Genomic DNA, 18169 nt, shown 5'->3' with positions numbered 1-18169 from the left:
GAAATTGAAACTATTACCACTCATATGAAAGAGTGTTCCAAATCATTATTGATCAGAGAAATGCAAATTAAGACAACTCTGAGATACCACTACACACCTGTCAGATTGGCTAAGATGACAGGAAAAAATAATGATGAATGTTGGAGGGGATGCCGGAAAACGGGGACACTGATGCATTGTTGGTGGAGTTGTGAACGAATCCAGCCATTCTGGAGAGCAATCTGGAATTATGCCCAAAAAGTTATCAAACTGTGCATACCCTTTGATCCAGCAGTGTTTCTATTGGGCTTATATCCCAAAGAAATACTAAAGAAGGGAAAGGGACCTGTATGTGCCAAAATGTTTGTAGCAGCCCTATTTGAGTGGCTAAAAACTGGAAAATGAATGGATGCCCATCAATTGGAGAATGGCTGGGTAAATTGTGGTATATGAATGTTATGGAATATTATTATTCTGTAAGAAATGACTAGCAGGATGAATACAGAGAGGACTGGCGAGACCTACATGAACTGATGCTAAGTGAAATGAGCAGAACCAGGAGATCATTATACACTTCGACACCGATATTGTATGAGGACATATTTTGATGGAAGTGGATTTCCTTGACAAAGAGACCTAAGTTTCAATTGATAAATGACGGACAAAAGCAGCTACACCCAAAGAACGAACACTGGGAAACAAATGTGAACTATCTGCATTTTTGTTTTTCTTCCCGGGTTATTTATACCTTCTGAATCCAATTCTCCCTATGCAACAAGAGAACTGTTCGGTTCTGCAAACATATATTGTATCTAGGTTATACTGCAACATATCCAACATATAAAGGACTGCTTGCCATCTAGGGGAAGGGGTGGAGGGAGGGAGGGGAAAAAAATCGGAAAAGAAACGAGTGCAAGGGATAATGTTGTCAATATAAAGTAATCATTAAATAAAAATTTAAAAAAAAAGGATTAAGTCACTGGAATATTAAAGATCATTTCATTTAAAAATTATAAGGCATTTAGAATAGATGCCTTGTAAAATAAGCAATAAAAGATAGTTTAAAAGATAAAACAGATAGTTTCCATTTTATAAAATTTAAAAACTTTTGCATGAACAAAATTAATGTTCTTCAGATAGAAGGAGAAGAGATTGCGGAGGAGAGTGTATGGAATTTTTATATCAAATATTTCTGATAAGGTTTTGATATTTAAGGGAAATAAACAACCCACAGATTTGATGTAGAGCTAGAGCTATCTAAATCTGTTGATTGATTGAAAGATCAATCAATTGATAGATGGATCTACAAAATTCATCCCTCTTAGTCAAAGGATAGGAGAATTTTTCCTAAGAAAATTTTAAACTAAACAATCACATGAAAAATGCCTCATATAATTGATACTAAGATAAATGTGAATCAAAAAACTTTGAAATATTACCTCACATACCACAAATGGGCAAAGATAACAAAGGAGAACTATAGCCAAAATCAAAGATTTTGTGGAAAAACAGGGACATAAATGAATTGTTGGTAGAATTCAGAATTGTTTGACAATTTTAGAAAGCATTTGGAACCATTTGAAAAAAAAAGTGACTAAAAAAAAAAGAAAATGGGTAGCATAAATGTCATTGCCCATATTTTTTCTTAAATAAATGAGAACCTAAAACCTAGAGAACTGAAATAATCTACTCTTGGTTATACAAAACTGGGATTTGAACCTCGTTTTCCCAACTTCAAGTCTAAAATACTGTCTATAATCCCACATTACATTTCTTTTCTTCTTCTTCTTTTTTTTTTTTTTTTTGGAAAATTACTTTATGAAGCCTTAAGGTGCTGCCCACAGTGGAACTAGAGTAGCTAGCTAAGGATTAGCTAGAATTCAGGAGTTCAATTGAAAAATAAAAATCCAGCAACTTTGAGAATCAAACCCTGCAACATTTGATCGGTGAGTTTGCTAACAAAGTGTCCGTCTGTCCATCTGTCTGTCCAAAGGAATCTATTTACAGATGTCAAGTGAAGATTTCTGCCCATCCATCAGTCTGTCTGTTTAGATAGTCCATCTGTTTAGATATGGGGGTGTGGCTGTTTGTGTGTGTGTGTGTGTGTGTGTGTGTGTGTGTGTATAACATGTTTATATAGCTAGAAGCCCAGACTCAGACCTGTACCTTGGCAGTGGCACTAGAGTCCATCCCCAGGCACGTGCACATCTATGTGCATGCAGCTTGATCCCTGGATCTAGAACAGATCTGTCCAACCCAAGTCAAGCTCTAGTGACCACCACTGAGAGTGAAGGAACCGTGTCCTGCTTTAGATGTTCAACTGCATCAGTAAGTCCGGTATTCCTGAGATAGAAACCACTGCAAAGAGAAGGGGGCGCTCCTCCCACAAGTCCCCCGTTGCTCGAGGGTGTTGGGAGAACCCGGGCTGGCCAAGCAGCACCAGCGCCGTGGGCTCCTTAAGCTCTCCATCAGTGTTTGGCGGCCCCGAGTTGCTTCAGTAATGGCTTGTTGTACACCCAACACTCTCCATCTTCATGGAATAACCTGGTCCCTCATTGGACTTCCTTCTCCTTCCTCTCACGTGCCTCCGCTTTCTGCCTCTCTTCTAGCCTGTGCTTGGCCTCCGTGGCCGCGTCGATGTCTCGGATCTTCAGGTTGTTAGTGATGTCCTTCCAGAGGCAATGTGACTCGTACTCATTCTGGTCTTCCAGCTTCCTGACTTTTTTCTTGATAATAGGCATCTTCTTAGTATCAATGAAGATGGCATTTTCCCCTGTTGCAAACTTGGCATACATGACACCATTCCACTCCTCCTCGATTGAGCAAAAGGACTTCTTGTCATTCGGGGGGAAGATTTCCACTGTAATTCAGTGCTTCTTGCCCCCGTAGAAGGGCTTTGTGTGGAAGACGATGTTGGCATCTTAGCTGGTCTTGGAGCAGTTGATGGTACATTCTCCTCCCAGCTCCACCCAGGGCACTGTGAGAATAGATCTTCAATAGCCATTGGGAAAAGTGAGGATATAACACTCATCATGATCGAGACAAGAGACACAACTTTATCCGATGTTGTGCATGCCAATGGACATCCCCAAGAACTTGGACTTGGTCCAGATATGGGCGTTGAACTATTAAATTGAAGACAAGAAAAAAGGAGAAAAAGAGCATTATGAATCAATCACTTGAATGGCTACTGAAACCATTCAAGCTCACTTATGAAAAAAAATTATTAAAGTACAAGCACATGTTAAACACTAAGGGAAATAAAAAGGTACATAAGATAGAATCTCTAACTAAACTCAAGAGGCACTTAAGAAGTAGATTTAGGATCCAAAGAATAGAAAACTATAAACTAAGTTCTCTGTGGCCGCGTCGATGTCTCAGATCTTCAGGTTGTAAGTGATGTCCTTCCAGAGGCAGTGTGACTCGTCCTCATTCTGGTCTTCCAGCTTCCTGGCTTTTTTCTTGATGATAGGCATCTTCTTAGTATCAATGAAGATGGCATTTGTTAATGCTTGTTAAAGCTTGTTAAAGCACTCGGCATAAAAAGCTGAAATGGGTGGGTGATGGGAGACCTGTTCTGCCACAAATGTCACGCAGTTTTTGGAATCCCAGGGCACGGGGCCTTCAGACATGGGCTCTGCGTTCTCTTCATTTTCCATGGGCAGTGTCATAGTGGCACTGAAAGATCTCACCCAAAATGGGGTTGTACAGCTTTTTAGCCTCTGACCCCTTCCTTCCTTCATGGAAGGCAGAAAGGTACCATCTTACGACCTGTACCATTCAGTCCTTTGGGTCCTTCTGGTCACTGATGCTCACAAACAAATCTGGGTGCCCCAAAAAAGTCTGCATACATTTCAAAAAGGGACCTTCTTTCAAGAATGAACGTTGGGAGAACCATCTTGGTAAGGTCCATTCCCAGCCTGACCTGGGACAAGAGATGCATGATGATGCTCTGATGCTCCTCCATGGAGCTGGCCTCCCTGTCAATGTCGCGGTCAATCATGGCAGTCAAACAGGTCAGCATCGCTCATCCCATTGGATATGGAGGAAATGAGGGACTCCGTGGTGTCCGGGAGCTTTAAACTGTTCCCTGATCTGCTGTGGATCAAGACGGAGGCTGATTCCGAGGAACCTAATTTCTGGGTTGAGGAGACTTTTCTACTGGATTCAGGATCAGAGGTTTTTCCACTGAAATCAGGATCTGAGATCAGGGTCCTGTCAGTCCCACATTTAGACACCAAAATGTAATGGTATTCTTTTCTTTTGCATAATATGATGGTTCTCTTTGGGAGCAGGTTTCTTGGGGAGATTTTCTGGAGGCAGCCTTAGTTTTAGTTCCAAGTAATAATCACTCCAAATGCAGCCAGCTGTTAAAGCAGTTCTTTATTGTCTCTTCCAAAATAGGCCAGTTAGTTTTCTTAGAGACCTATCTTTTTATTTGGTTCCAAGAGTTCTTGCAGCTTGTCTTTTAGCTCTTCCAGCTTCTGCCTCTAGCTCAACTCCAACTCCTGGCTTCCAATATCTCCAACTCCCACATTGCTTTTTAACCTGATGTTCCATTTGTGATAACCTAGTTTCTCAAAAGCACTGCTTAAACTCTGATAGATGTCAAATTGGAAAGACCTGAGTTCAAATCCTTTAGTCAGATATTTACTAGCTATGTGACCTTAATCAAATCTTTATCAGATTCAGATTATGGAAAAGATGGGTAATAATAGCACCAACCTCCAAATGTTGTGAATCTTAAGAGAATAATACATGTAAAGTGGCTGAAAAATTTTAGACACTGGGTAATGTCAGTTATTGGTTATTATTAACTATGACAAGCAGTAAAAATTTGAATGTGGGCTTAATCATTGGAATATATATCTATGATCCAAGGAACAGTTTAGCTATATTTGGAGAAGGCTCTTATCAGAAGGAAGGTCTTATGAGAGTGATAACATTTTGGAAAACAACTTATGAAACCATTTACTAAAATGTGGAGGAGCTGTGACCTGCTTCTTTGAAGTGGATATTTACTTCAGTAAAATCACCAAGATATTTTAAAAACTTGACTCCCCTTTGTTCTATTCTATGAGCTACTTTCAAGTCTTTGCTTTTAAAGAGCAATTCTCCCCTTTTGTTCTCTTAATTTTTTTTTCTTGTCAACCTTAATTTCCTTGGACTTAGTTTATAGTTTTCTATTCTTTGGATCCTAAATCTACTTCTTAAGTGCCTCTTGAGTTTAGTTAGAGATTCTATCTTATGTACCTTTTTATTTCCCTTAGTGTTTAACATGTGCTTGTACTTTAATAATTTTTTTTTCATAAGTGAGCTTGAATGGTTTCAGTAGCCATTCAAGTGATTGATTCATAATGCTCTTTTTCTCCTTTTTTCTTGTCTTCAATTTTTATATATTCTCTGTCTCAGTTTCTCTTTGTCTCTGTCTGTTTCTCTTTCTCCATACATTTATGTGTGGGTGTGGTATGGATGTTATGTGTGTGTACATTGGACATTATATTGTCCAAATTTAACTAAAGCTGACCATTCTAAAAATCAATACTTTAACTCCCTCAAGTTTCAACTTTTTCCCAATTAGTTTATTACTGGTATCAGTGAGATAATTTACATGCCAAAATTGAAATTTATTTTTTAAATTTCATTTGTATTTATGTTTTATGTTTCTTATATTCTCTCTATAACCCTCCCCAAAGTAATCTCTTATAATTCATTTTTTAAAGGAAGAGAAAAAAATACACACATATACACAAATTTGAAATTATGTGCAATGTCAGAAATCTTTAGACCTCTACTTCTTCAAAAAGAGTAAAAGGAGATTTCTTCTATTTTTGGTGGAAGGCTGAGCTTGTTCTTTATAGTTTTGGAATATCTTGTGATTCTTGTTCTTTCCATTTACCCTTCTGTAGTCATTATATATAGCTCTTCCCTGACTCTGCTTACTTTATCTTGTAACATTTCACACAAATCTTCCCATGCTTCTCTGTTTTATCATGTTCACTATTTCTTATAGCACAGTAACATTCAATTACATTCATTTATAATTTATTCATCTCTTATGCAATCAGTAGACATGTATTTATTTCCAATTTTTATCTAACACAAAAAGTAGCACTATAAAAATAATCTTAGTGCATATAAAGTCTTTCTTTTGTCAATGACTTTCTTCAAATATATACTTCATAGTGCAATCCCTGGATCAGAGCATATGGAGTATTTAGTCATTATATTTTAATAATCCCAACTTGCTTTCCATAATAATTGTATTAATTCCCAGCTCCAACAACAATAAGTCAATAAGTCTTTCTACAACCACTCCAATGTGGACTGTATTGGAGAGGGGGTAAAACGATGATCATTGTAATTAATATTAATAATAGAATGATAATTTTGGGATATAAAAATGAAGCCTAATTCCTCTATGTGCCAAACAATAAACATTCCAAAGTTCAGAGAGCCCTAGAATCTACTCTGTAGTGACTGTCTTGTTTGCTCCTGTTGGAGTTAGGACTATGTAACCACTAAAGTATTCTTCAGGAAACAGCACCATCCACCACTAGAAGTGTGCACCAGAAATAATGATGACCCATGATCCAATGGGATGGAATCATGGTGGCTCCCTTACTTCTAGTGCTTTCCCTCCATTGATTATTTCAAATTTGCCCTGTATATAGCTTATCTGTACATAGTTTGTATGTTGCCTCCCTGTTAGACTGTGGACTCTTTGAGAAAAGAAAGTGTTAAGTGTCTGAGGTGAAATTTGAACTCAGATCCTCCTAACTTCAGGGCCGGTGCTCTATCCATTGCACCACCTAGTGTCCTGAAAAAGGACTATCTTTTGCTATTTTGTTGTTGTTGTTGTTTTTGGTAACCCATCTTTAGAAAATAGGCTACATAGTAGGCACTTAGTAGGCACATAGTAACTGACTGATTAATTAGGGCTATTTACTACCTTGTCAAGATGGTTCACAATTTTCCCTAAGGGTTATTTTATTCTTTGGTAGTAACTAACTTATAGATCCAGGTACTAGGCAGAGCAGAACTGCTGTAGATCTGCATAACTGAATGGAACTTTCATATTTAGTGTCAATGAAGCAATATTTATTAAACACCTACCATATGTCCAAGGTTAGATGTCAGGAAATATAAGCCATGAAAAACCTGACAAATGACCTGTATAACTGAATGGAACTTTCATATTTAGTGTCAATGAAGCAATATTTATTAAACATATGCCATATGTCCAAGGTTTGATGTCAGGAAATATAAGCCATGAAAAACCTGACAAATGACCTCAAAAAAGACAATGCAATATAGTTGAAAGAGTATTTCATCTTGGTTAAGCAAAGACTTAGTCTTGAAGACTGTCTCTAATATTTAAGAGCTGTGGGATTTGGGACAAATTAATCTCTCTGGGTCTCAATTTCTTCATCTATCAAATATATATCATAATATTTCTAATTCTTCCTCTATGGGATTGTTATGATGAAAGTTTTTCACGAAACTTCAATTCAGACATGTAAGTTGTTATACCATAAGAATAGACTCATAACCATGTGATTAATAAATAAAAGGGGAAACGTAAGTATTATAGACCAAGTGGTATATCATGATAACAGGAAAGGGACAGAATCCAAGGAGAAGGCCATGGCTGGCCTCTAAAGAGGCAGCATGACATTGGGAAAATTCTTTCTCTGGGAGTCTGAGAAATTAAGTTCTATTCCAGGTTCTGCCATTAAGTTGTTGTATGACTGTGAGCAAGTCACTTTACTTTTGAAAGTATCAGTTTTCTCATCTGTAAAATGGAAATAATAATATTTCTACTGCCCAAATCACAGGATTATTGCTCAAAAAAATGATATCTGAATTTTAAAGAATCATAAAAATGATAGTTATTATTATTTCTTAGAAAACCAAGCAGGAATGAATAGACAATAAGATATGAATAAGGAGACTAGCCAGAAATATGCAGCTAGATGACATCATGGATTGAGTACTAGATATGAAATCAGAAAGACTCAAGTTGAAATTCTGCCTCAAATTTCTTACCTGTCTCTCCCTGGGTCACTTATCCTTTTTTTGCTTTAGTTTCATCATCTATATAATAACACCCACCTCCCCAGTTTGTTATGAGAATCAGATGAGATAATATCTATAAATTGCTTAGCATAAACTTTTTAAAAATATCTTTTTATTTTCAAAATGCATTCAGAATTTTTTTCAACATTCACTCTTGCAAAACCTTGTGTTCCATTTTTTCCCCTTCCTTTCTTCCACCTCCTCCCTTAAATAGCAATAATCCAATATATGTTAAACATGTTAGCATAGACTCTTGAAACATAGAAAGTATTATATAAATTAAAGCTATTATTATCATCACAGTAATTTTTGCAACTAATGTTCCAAATTATGGAGGGAGCAAGAAAGGTTGAAGAAGGGATGAAAAGCAAAAAGACAAACTGTATAAGCTTCTGACACTTACTTGCTCTGCAAATGGGCAAACTATCTGATCTATCCAAATCTTAGTTTCTTCATCTGAAAATGAAGTCAAAAATACAATATTACTAGGCTTATAAGATTATTGACTCTCAAATCCAATAATGTATTCAAAGGGCTTTAAAATTTAAAAGATCAAGCATGTGAATTATTACTATTATTATAACCACCAATACCACTATTACTACAATTACAAATATTACTGCTGCTACTACTATTATAATTAAATAGATAGGAAGAGAGAATAATTTTTAACTTATTAACAACTACGGGACTTTGGGACAGGGATGTGCTAGTTAATATTTAATAACTGGATTTCTGTACAATATACAAATGCATACACATGTCTATTTACTGCTATATAACAATGTATATACATACTTATACATACACACATACACATGGCACAATTTTAAGTTTAACTTGGATTATTAACATTTTCTCCATCATTTTAAGTCTAGAAATACTAGAAATAATTCCACTGCCTAGCTCACAGAGTTATTGCTGAAGAAAGTGATTTCTAAAATGTAAAGTCACAGAAATAATAGATACTATTTCTAGGAGTGAATAGGCAACACAATTATAAATAATTTTATAGTTTGTGGTGTTTGCTGATTTTGGAAGTAACACTGAGCATTCAACAATGAACTCTCACAAGTCAGTGAGAGTTGACTCTGGAACATGCCTACTGTGGGGTCATGTTTCCAATTGTAGTTTACCAAATGTGTGCATGGCTACTCCAGGCCCTATGAAGTATTGTACAAACTAATAATCAAATATAGAAAATGTAGATCTTGAAGTAAATTACATATGAATAAACCATTCATAGTTTCAGAGTAATAATATTGAATATCACTGATCCAGACTTAAGTATTAGTCTAAGAACAATAATTTGGAGATACTATAGCAAAAAGCTAAAAATAATTTTGAAGAGAGAGTAAATTGAATTTATTCTCACGCTTCCATCCTGAAAATGGGCCAGTTTTATTTTCATAGCTATATTAAAAGGTTTCTTAGCTTTGGATCACTACATTAAATCTCTTTAAGGAATTCAATCACTCTCTCTCTCTTTCTCACTCTCCTTCTCTCCCGCCCTCCTTCCTCTCCTTTAAGGTAAATATTATTTAAAACATCTTACCAGAATAATGTTTATTTCTCTATTTCAGATAGTGGCTCAGGCGGTCTTGTTCATGTGCATGAACACAGCAGGAATCTTCATTAGCTACCTATCAGACAGAGCCCAACGTCAAGCTTTTCTGGAAACCCGAAGATGTGTGGAAGCAAGGTTGAGACTAGAAACGGAGAATCAGAGACAGGTACCAAATGGAAAAAGTATATATTAAAGTTACTCTATTATATTTACCTTCATTCTTTGATGTTTTCCCCAGCTTCCTCTGAAAACCAACTCAAGTTTCAATAATTGTCTCCAAGACTTCCTTTTGTTACAAGAGTCTTTCCACCTCCATCTATTTCTGATTGAATGTATGCTTCTTAAGTTTAGTGACTATAATTAATGCTTGTTGAATGAATGAAGAAATGAATACAATTCCAGGTTTTTAAATGCAGTCATTGTTAGTTAATTTTAACTGACATGAGTTTTATTCTCCATTGCTTTTCATGCTTTACCAAGGGTTCAAATATTGAGTAATTTAATGTTAGAGCTGGAAGCAACCTTAGTACATGGAATGTTAGATATGGAAGGAGCCTTAGAACAAAGAATGTTAGATCTATAAAGAAGATCAGAAAGGTGAAGGAATTTGCCTAACATAATAAAGATGGGGCAAAACTATAAATTTCTAGAATACTCATTTCACTAACTTATGCTTCTATATTTGTAAAAACAAAATGTAAAATCCTATATTTTGGTAGGAAAAAAAGCATGGTCTTTCATTGTGTTGATAATGCAATGTATATGTATTTCTAATCTTTCAACTTACCCTCTAAGGGCAGCAACTGGCCCCTTATGTCATGTCAAAGTTGTTCTAATGTGGAAGTTGAAGGCTATGAAAGGTCACTGAGCACTTGGTCACATATATGGCCCCCAGAAGCCTATTATGACATTTTGGGGAGATGACTTTCCATTCTTGATTGGAGAAATATTACTTTGTGAGTGACAGGGAAAATATTGGATTCCTTGCAGTTCAGTGACTGACCAAATGGTATCTCTGCTACACAAGTGCAAGCCTTTCACTCAAAGATTGATTTACCTCACTAGGAATCTTTATTTGATGATCTTTCTTTTCAATAGAAGTTAGGATTATAAAATAAGACTGATTCTGCAAAACAGCAAAAACAAAAATAAAAAAAAATCAGCATTTATCCATATTAAAAAGTATCCTTACCGCTATAATATTGCCATCTTAAAAACATTTCTGGAACTGTGTTTTTCTTAACATTCTGGAGTAATATATGGAACCAAATTAAAAAGTACATTTTACTTTATAATATAGTAGTACTAATATTGTTTTAGTTGAAATCACAAACATACATATTCCAACTTGTTCATATATTATATCTACCAGAAAATTTAACTATTTCTAAAAATTAAATCTATCCCCACATGATAAAGATTTGTCATAAGTTGGGAAGGCATTTCTCAAGGAAGAGCCACCAAAAACTTTTGAGCAATGGAAATAAAATTTGATTAAGAGGATTAAAGAGGAAGATGGAAGAAGTTCAATATGAGACAACAAAGGAATTAGAATTTGAAGTCAATAATATTTGAATTCAAATTGGCTTCAGATACTTACTAACTGTGTGATCCTAGCCATGTTACTTAACCTCTGACTTCCTCAGTTTCCTCAACTGTAAAACCAAAGTAGTTGTGAAGGTAAAATGATTATTTTAATTATAAAACACTTAGCAAACTTCAAAGTGCTATATAAAAGCTAGCTTATTTTTATTAATATTAATATTATTATTGCTGTTATTCATTTCAATGTTCATATACTTATTCAATTTCAAATCTGGAAGAGATTTTAGAGATCTTTTAGTCTAATCCTATGAAAAAACTCATGCCCAGAAAGTATAAGAAATGATATGAATCCTATTATGTTATAATCACCCCTCTTTTACTTAGATCTTTGACTTACCTTTGACTGAGCAGAACAAGGAGAACATTGTACAAAGTAGCACTAATGTTTTTTGATGGTCAACTATGAACAACTTAGTTATTCTCATCAAGACAATGATCTAAGACAATTTCAAAGGACTTAGGATGAAAAATGTTGGCCATTTAGAGACAGAGATAGAGAATATGTCAACACCACTTTTCTGATGTGATTACTTCTCCCATGCATGCTATAGGTGGGAGATAGTGAGAATGGTGGAAAGAGAATTGCCTTTAAAATTAAAGAAGTAGGGTTCAAATCCCATCTTTAATAGTGACTACCTTGTGGGACCTTGATCAAAGTTCTTAACCTGCCTGAGTCTGTTTCCTCATTGAGGAAATTTTATTTTGTGATTTTTTAAAAAATCCATTATTGTTCTAAATCAAAAATCTTAGATTAGGTACTAATATGCATATATAAATGTATGTGAGCTTGTGCACATGTGCATGTGTGTGTATGTGTATTTATGATGAACTTGGGAAGACTTTTTCTCAGATGAGATGGCAAACATAAAATTTATCATATCACATTATCAGGGCTTTTACACCTTGATATAAGGCTTCTCAGAACTTGCACTTTACTTAGAAATAGCCTTTTACAATCCATGGTAATCTTCCTGTTGATGAAGCAAATTTGAATAGGGTTATCTGTGATTTTTTTCTAGCTTTATATCTTTGATTTCATCAATGCTGAAACTCCCACTAACAAAACATCTAATAATGAAGGTTAGCAAATCACTTACTGTTTACAGTTTGCAGAGTTCCTTGAGTCAACGAAGGTTTAAAGACTTGGTTATGATCATTAACTATTATATATTAGAGGCAGGATTTGAAGCTACTTCTTTCTGATTCCAAGATTTACTTTGACTCTCCAGTATACTAAATAATTAAATCCAAAATTGCTACCTCTGCTAAATTTGACCATGTACTTTGAAATTCAGTATATCCATGTTCTCATAAAATAATACCTCTATCCATCAGTTTTTCTTCATTTCCTACTCCTTTGGACTTTTTCATCAGGCTCATAGAAACCTCATCATTCTGCAAGATGAAATTGCCCTTCTAAATCACTATTATTAGAGAAGTACAAATTAAAATAAGGTTGAGGTACCACCTCATACCTATCAGATTGGCTAACGTGAGAGAAAAAGAAAATGGCAAATGTTGACAGATTTGGAAAAACTGGGACAATAATACACTATTGATGAAATTATAAATAAATCCAACTATTCTGGGGAATAATTTGGAATTATGTTCAAAAGGCTATAAAATCACAAATTCTTTTTGATCCACTGATACCATTACTAGGTCTGTGTTCCAACAAGATCAAAGAAAAAGGAAAAAAAAAGATCTTTATGTTAAAAAAAAAATTAATTATAGTAGCTCTTTTTGTTATGGCAAAAATCTGGAAATTAGAAGAAGGTCTCAACTGAGGAATAGTTAAATAAGTTGTAGGATATGATTGTGATGGGATTGTTGTTCAGCTGTGTCTGACTCTACATGATCCTATTTTGGAGGAGTTTTTTTTTTTTGTTTGTTTGTTTGTTTTGTTTTGTTTTGTTTTGTTTTGTTTTTTTTTTTTTTTTTTTTTTTTTTTTTTTTTTTTTTTTGCCAAAGATATGAGCTAGCTCATTTTACGAGATGAGAATACTGAGGGAGATAGGGTTAAGTGACTTGCCCAGGGTCACACAGCTAATAAGTGTCCAAGGCTGGATTTGAACTCAGGAAGATGAGTCTTCCTGATTCCCTGTCATATGCAACATGTTCTGTGCAATGTAGCTGCTTGTTACAGAAAAGTTGTACTACACAAAATGATGAGCAAGATGTTTTCAGAAAAACCTAAAAAGACTGATATGACAAGAGTGAAGTGAGCAGAACAAGGAGAACATTGTACAAAGTAGCCCTAATGTTTTATGATGATCAACTATGAACAACTTAGCTATTCTCATCAAGACAATGATCTAAGACAATTTCAAAGGACTTAGGATGAAAAATGTTGGCCATTTAGAGAGAGAATTGATGAAATCTGAATGCAGATCAAAGTATTTTTTTTAATTTTTAATGGGCATTTTAAAAATCTATCATGTGTTTCTTTTCAACGTGACTAATGTGGAAATGTTTTGCATGACTGCACTTGTATAACCTATATCAATTTGCTTGCCTTCATAATAGGGAGAAGCAAGGGAGGCAGAAAGAGAATTTGGAGCTTAAAATTTTAAAAAGAAATGTTAAATTTGTTTTTATACATAATTAGAGAAATTGAAAAAAAATTAAAAAGATGAAATTTGCCTTGCTCTTCCCACTTCATCAGAATTCTCTGCTCTGAGGACTTCTCTGAATGGAGGACATAGTGAAGAAAACCTCTTTTAACCCCCCCCCCAAAGATAGCCATCTCTTGATTTTGTACCAGTCCATAATCTTTTTCTGTTTTATCTCTAATTATCATAGTCCCTAGAAAAATAGTAGGTGCTTAATGGATATTTATTAAATAACTGACAGCACAGATATCAACACAATCACACCTTTGCATAATGTGATATTTTTGTCAATGTATTTGTGTAATATTTCATAGAGGATCTATCCAACATGCTGTGGGCCCTTTCAGAGACTTTTAATATTTAATAAATAATGTTTCAGGTCGAGATGGCTACTTAACCAGAGGCTGGTAGTCCAGCTCCCACATATCTAATACAGGAAAAATCCAAATAATAGAATCAGAATAGAATTTAAAAATCCAATGAGAAACTATAATTAGTGAATTCATCTACTCCCGGACTGTTCCTAGATTAAACCTTAAGTGTATAGCCAGTATGAACAGGAACCCATCACAAAAATTATTATCAGGACAAACAAACAAGACAGAAGCCCTCAAGAATCTAAAGTCACCTAAAGCTGCAGAAAAAATGAACTGAGACATCTCATAGAAAAGTGCCAGTGTTCAAATACCTACAGCACTCACTTCTGAAATCCCTATCAAAAGCAATGAATAGACTGGCTGTAGTCATATTCAGAATATTAGAGAATAGTTAAAGAACATTATCTGGGTAAGAATCTAGAAAAGGAAATTTGAGGAAAGATAGGAAGAGCAAACTGCAGGGAATGTTTTTCCAGAAATCTAAGAAAAGATAGTATCAAGAAGGAGAAAGTGATTAGCCCTTGTCAAAAGCTGCAGACAGAGAAAAATGAGTATTCACAAAAGGCCATTGGATCCAAATCCTAAGAGATCATTGATAGCTATGGAGAGAACAGTTTTGGTGGAATGATAAAATATAAAAGGTTAAGAAGGGAGTGAGAAGAGAAAGGGAATTGTAGACAGACTTTTCAAGGAGTTTAGCTCTGAAAGATGGAAGAGGTTTAAGATGATAATTATCCAGAACAGAAACATCAAGTGAAGTTTTTTTTTTTTGTTGTTGTTGTTGTTGTTGTTTTGTTTTGTTTTGTTTTGTTTTAGGATGGGGGAGATATCAGTAGTTAGTAGGCAATGAATGCTCTAGAAATAGGGAGAGACTGAAGATGGAATTAGAGGAGATAAGAAGGAATGGGATTTCTTAAATGGGAAGACAGGTTAATCTTGCAAAGGAATAAGGCTGCCTCATCACATGAGATCAGGTGAAGAAAGTGAATTCTTACTGGAATGAGACAAAGTAGGGTTTGACATACATGCTTTTAAACAAACACAAACAATTATTTGCAATAATTCAATAGGAAAGGACGTTGGGGAAAAGGAGAAGAGGTTAAGAGGAAAAATAATAATGGAAAAGGGAAATTTCACAAACACAAGACTCCTGCTTCAGAGAGTAATCTCAGTTTTAGCCTTGGATCTTCTTGGAAGACAATATGGGGAGCTTAAAATAGTCTGAGGCATCTGTGCCTTCCTGGATTTCCATCCCAATCCTAGTATGATTCTCTAATCAGAGGAGCAACTAACAAGTGAATGAATTGCCAGCAATAGATATACTGCGCAAAGATTAAAATGAATTTTTGACCCCACAAAAATAGGAGTGAAGGACTTCCATCTCAGAGTGCCTCTTTTACCACATATCCCCTTTAAAAGAGCACACTTCTGTCTAGTTTCTGTACATATTTGTCAGGGAATTTATTGATTTTTTTTTTATTTTTTGGCAGGAAAATAGAAACTTTTTACCAACTATTCTTACTTTTATTGTTAAGCATTTCAATCATATCTGACTCTAATTAATCTCATTTAGGGTTTTCTTGCAAAGATACTGGAATGACTCACCATTTTCTTCTTTAGCACATTTTACAGATGAGGAAACTGAGGCAAAGTGGGTTAAGTGATTTGCCCAGGGAGTCACCCAGCTAGTGTCGGAGGCCAGATTTGAACTGAGAAAGATGAATCTTCCTGACTCCAGGCCCAACCTCGAATCCACAGCACCCTCAGCTGATTTTAGTTCCATTTCTAAGGATATCCATTTCTAAACTGAATTAAAATATTCATTTCTATGAGTTACTTAGTACTTATTGATTAAAAAACAACTATTCATTTTCAATTGACTAAAAAGATTTCTCAAAAATTCACAGTTCTCAATCCTGTAGATGGGAAACAACACGATAAAATGACCAATTATATCGACATATAATGGACATGTTCAACAATATTTATCTTTCTGCATCACCTTTGTCTCTCAAGATCTATCATAAATTATATTACCTATACTCTGAGAAAGTGAAAACAGACTTAAGATGCAGGACAAAACATATCTTTTCAAATATGGTTAATTGACTATTTATAACATTATATTACTGTGTTTTTTCTTGATTATCTTTATTTATGACATTTTTTTACTGCAGTAAGGAAGGCGCTGAAGTGAGGAAATGCTTAAAATATTAATGCCAAAAATAATAATGGTTATTTGTAATATTTAAAAACTAAGTATAGGAAAAAAGAGAAGGAAGTTCAGAAGGAAAAAAGGAAATGGGACAACTTTGAGAGTAATATGTTGAATTTAGTATATTCATATATTGTTAAAGCAAGTACTGTGAACTTAAGTATCACTTAATCCTTTTTTCATATTCTACATTTGTACGAAATGTTAATTTTTGGTGCTTTAAAGTCATAGAGTGAAATTGTTTAAAACGATAATAATGAAAGTTTTGACTGCCCTTATATTCGTTTGATTTTTTTGTTTTTCCTTTTCTATTTTTTTAAATAACTTTTTATTGACAGAACCCATGCCAGGGTAATTTTTTTTTTTTACAACATTATCCCTTGCACTGACTTCTGTTCCGATTTTTCCCCTCCCTCCATCCACCCCGCGCCCCAGATGGCAAGCAGTCCTATATATATTAAATATGTCACAGTATATCCTAGATACAATATATGTGTGCAGAACCGAACAGTTCTCTTGTTACACAGGGAGAATTGGATTCAGAAGGTAGAAATAACCTGGGAAGAAAAACAACAATGCAAACGGTTTGCATTCATTTTCCAGTGTTCTTTTTTTGGGTGTAGCTGCTTGGAACTGAGTTAGATCTTCTCTTTGTTGAAGAAATCCACTTCCATCAGAATACTTTCTCATACAATATTATTATTGAAGTATATAATGATCTCCTGGTTCTGCTCATTTCACTTAGCATCAGTTCATGTAAGTCTCACCAGTCCTCTCTGTATTCATCCTGCTGGTCATTTCTTACAGAACAATAATATTCCATAACATTCATATACCACAATTTACCCAGCCATTCTCCAATTGATGGGCATCCATTCATTTTCTAGTTTCTAGCCACTACATACAGGGCTGCCACAAACATTTTGGCATATACAGGTCCCTTTCCCTTCTTTAGTATCTCTTTGGGGTATAAGCCCAGTAGTAGCACTGCTGGATCAAAGGGTATGCACAGTTTGATAACTTTTGGGACATAATTCCAGATTGCTCTCCAGAATGGTTGGATTCATTCACAGCTCCACCAACAATGCATCAGTGTCCCAATTTTCCTGCATCCCCTCCAACATTCATCATTATTTTTTCCTGTCATCTTAGCCAATCTGACAGGTGTGTAGTGGTATCTCAGAGTTATCTTAATTTGTATTTCTCTGATCAATAGTGATTTGGAACACTCTTTCATATGAGTGGAAATAATTTCAATTTCATCATCTGAAAATTATCTGTTCATATCCTTTGACCATTTATCAATTGGAGAATGGCTTGATTTCTTATAAATTAGAGGCAATTATCTATATATTTTGGAAATGAGGCCTTTATCAGAACCTTTAACTGTGAAGATGTTCTCCCAGTTTGTTGCTTCCCCTCTAATCTTATTTGCATTAGTTTTGTTTGTACAAAGGCTTTTAATGTGATGTAATCAAAATTTTCTATTTTGTGATCAGTAATGGTCTCTAGTTCATCTTTGGTCACAAATTTCTTCCTCTTCCACAAGTCTGAGAGATAAAGTATCCTATGTTCCTCTAATTTATTTATGATCTTGTTCTTTATGCCTAAATCATGGACACATTTTGATCTTATCTTGGTATATGGTGTTAAGTGTGGGTCCATGCCTAATTTCTGCCATACTAATTTCTAGTTATCCCAGCAGTTTTTGTCAAATAATGAATTCTTATCCCAA

The 18169-nt window shown here is 34.9% G+C and overlaps 1 protein-coding gene and 1 pseudogene across 2 annotated transcripts in view; one reads left to right on the top strand and one right to left on the bottom strand.

Moving 5' to 3' along the window:
* Positions 1 to 18169, top strand: part of ADCY8 (adenylate cyclase 8) — a 397348-nt gene that overhangs the window by 93572 nt on the left and 285607 nt on the right. For both annotated transcript variants that reach the window (XM_051971100.1, XM_051971099.1), the window contains exon 2: positions 9642 to 9791. In XM_051971100.1, the coding sequence (XP_051827060.1) occupies positions 9642 to 9791 (150 nt within the window). The remainder of the gene's footprint in view (positions 1 to 9641; positions 9792 to 18169) is intronic.
* LOC127545966 (oxysterol-binding protein-related protein 9-like) lies at positions 2448 to 9207 on the bottom strand (annotated as a pseudogene).

The sequence above is a fragment of the Antechinus flavipes genome, chromosome 1 (genome assembly GCF_016432865.1).
Source record: "Antechinus flavipes isolate AdamAnt ecotype Samford, QLD, Australia chromosome 1, AdamAnt_v2, whole genome shotgun sequence".
Lineage (NCBI taxonomy): Eukaryota > Metazoa > Chordata > Mammalia > Dasyuromorphia > Dasyuridae > Antechinus > Antechinus flavipes.
This window is presented reverse-complemented; position numbering and strand designations above follow the sequence as displayed.